The following is a 2,500-nucleotide window of genomic DNA, read 5'->3' as shown; positions in this document are numbered from 1 at the left end:
CACCTAAGTCCTTGAGGCACCTAAGACCTTGAGGCACCTCAGACCTTGAGGCACCTAAGTCCTTGAGGCACCTAAGTCCTCGAGGCCCCTCAGACCCTGAGGCCCCTAAGACCTTGAGGCACCTAAGACCTTGAGGCACCTAAGACCTTGAGGCACCTAAGACCTTGAGGCACCTCAGACCTTGAGGCACCTCAGACCTTGAGGCACCTAAGACCTTGAGGCACCTCAGACCTTGAGGCACCTATGACCTTGAGGCCCCTATGACCTTGAGGCCCCTAAGACCTTGAGGCCCCTAAGACCTTGAGGCACCTCAGACCTTGAGGCACCTGAGACCTTGAGGCCCCTCAGACCTGGAGGCCCCGGGTGAACGAGGCACTCACGGTTTTTTCTTGTACATCAGAATCTCAAAGGACGTCGTCTCGTAGTTTTCGAAGGTCAGACGAACTTTCTCTCTCATGTCCGAGTCCGTCAGCTCCCCGTACATGAAGCTGCAGGAGACACACACACACACACACACACACACACACACACACACACACACACACACACACACATACAGAGAGAGAGACACACACACACACACACACACACACACACACACACACACACACACACACACACACACACACACACACACACACAGGTGAGAGACACACACACACACACACACACACACACACGCACGCACACACACACACACACACACACACACACACACACACACACACACACACACACACACACACACACACACACACACACACACACACACACACACACAGGTGAGACACACACACAACAGGTGAGACACACACACACACACACACACACACACACACACACACACACACACACACACACACACATACACACACACACACACACACAGGTGAGACACACACACACACACACACACACACACACACAGGTGAGACACACACACGTGAGACACACACACACACACACACACACACACACACACAAGCGAGACACACACACACACACACACACACACACAGACACACACACACACAGACACACACACACACACACACACACACACACACACACACACACACACACACTCACACACACACACACACACACACACACACACACACACACACAGACACACACACACACAGACACACACACACACACACACACACACACACACACACACACACAGACACACACACACACAGACACACACACACACACACACACACACACACACACAGACACACACACACACACAGACACACACACACACACACACACACACACACACACACACACACACACACACACACACACACACTCACACTCACACACACACACACACACTCACACACACACACACACACACACACACACACACACACACACAGACACACACACACACAGACACACACACACACACACACACACACACACACACACACACTCACACACACACACACACACACACACACACACACACACACACACACACACAGACACACACACACAGACACACACACACACACACACACACACACACACACACACACACACACACACAGACACACACACACACAGACACACACACACACACACACACACACACACACACACACACACACAGACACACACACACACAGACACACACACACACACACACACACACACACACACACAGACACACACACACACACAGACACACACACACACACACACACACACACACACACACACACACACACACACACACACACACACACACACACACTCACACACACACACACACACTCACACACACACACACACACACACACACACACACACACACACACAGACACACACACACACAGACACACACACACACACACACACACACACACACACACACTCACACACACACACACACACTCACACACACACACACACACACACACACACCTGCAGGTGCTGCTCCTCTGCATCACCTCTGCGCGGTGGAATCCCGACAGTTTGCAGAATCCGTCGTTGCTGTAGACGATGGGCCAGTCCACGATCTGAGCGTTCCCCAGCACGAAGTTAGTGTCTGAGAGCAGGAGACCGTTCAGTTAGGACCACTGAAGGAGACCGTTAAGCTCAGACCACTAAAGGAGACGGTTAAGCTCACACCACTGAAGGAGACGGTTAAGCTCACACCACTGAAGGAGACCGTTAAGCTCACACCACTAAAGGAGACGGTTAAGCTCACACCTCTAAGCAGACGGTTAAGCTCACACCACTGAAGGAGACCGTTCAGTTAGGACCACTGAAGGAGACGTAAGTTAGGACCACTGAAGGAGACCGTTAAGCTCACACCACTGAAGGAGACGGTTAAGCTCACACCACTGAAGGAGACGGTTAAGCTCACACCACTGAAGGAGACCGTTAAGCTCACACCACTAAAGGAGACGGTTAAGCTCACACCTCTAAAGCAGACGGTTAAGCTCACACCACTGAAGGAGACTGTTAAGCTCACACCACT

The 2,500-nt window shown here is 51.8% G+C and overlaps 1 protein-coding gene across 1 annotated transcript in view; it reads right to left on the bottom strand.

Annotated features, from left to right (window-relative positions):
• LOC310966366 (voltage-gated delayed rectifier potassium channel KCNH1-like) overlaps nucleotides 1-2,500 on the bottom strand; it is a gene marked incomplete at both ends in the record, with an annotated part of 25,424 nt that overhangs the window by 20,548 nt on the left and 2,376 nt on the right. The window contains 3 exon segments of the mRNA XM_083940947.1: nucleotides 381-387; nucleotides 389-488; nucleotides 1,942-2,065. Of these exon segments, the coding sequence (XP_083797073.1) occupies nucleotides 381-387; nucleotides 389-488; nucleotides 1,942-2,065 (231 nt within the window).

The sequence above is a fragment of the Echiichthys vipera genome, assembly GCF_963691815.1.
Source record: "Echiichthys vipera genome assembly, contig: SCAFFOLD_82, whole genome shotgun sequence".
Lineage (NCBI taxonomy): Eukaryota > Metazoa > Chordata > Actinopteri > Perciformes > Trachinidae > Echiichthys > Echiichthys vipera.
This window is presented reverse-complemented; position numbering and strand designations above follow the sequence as displayed.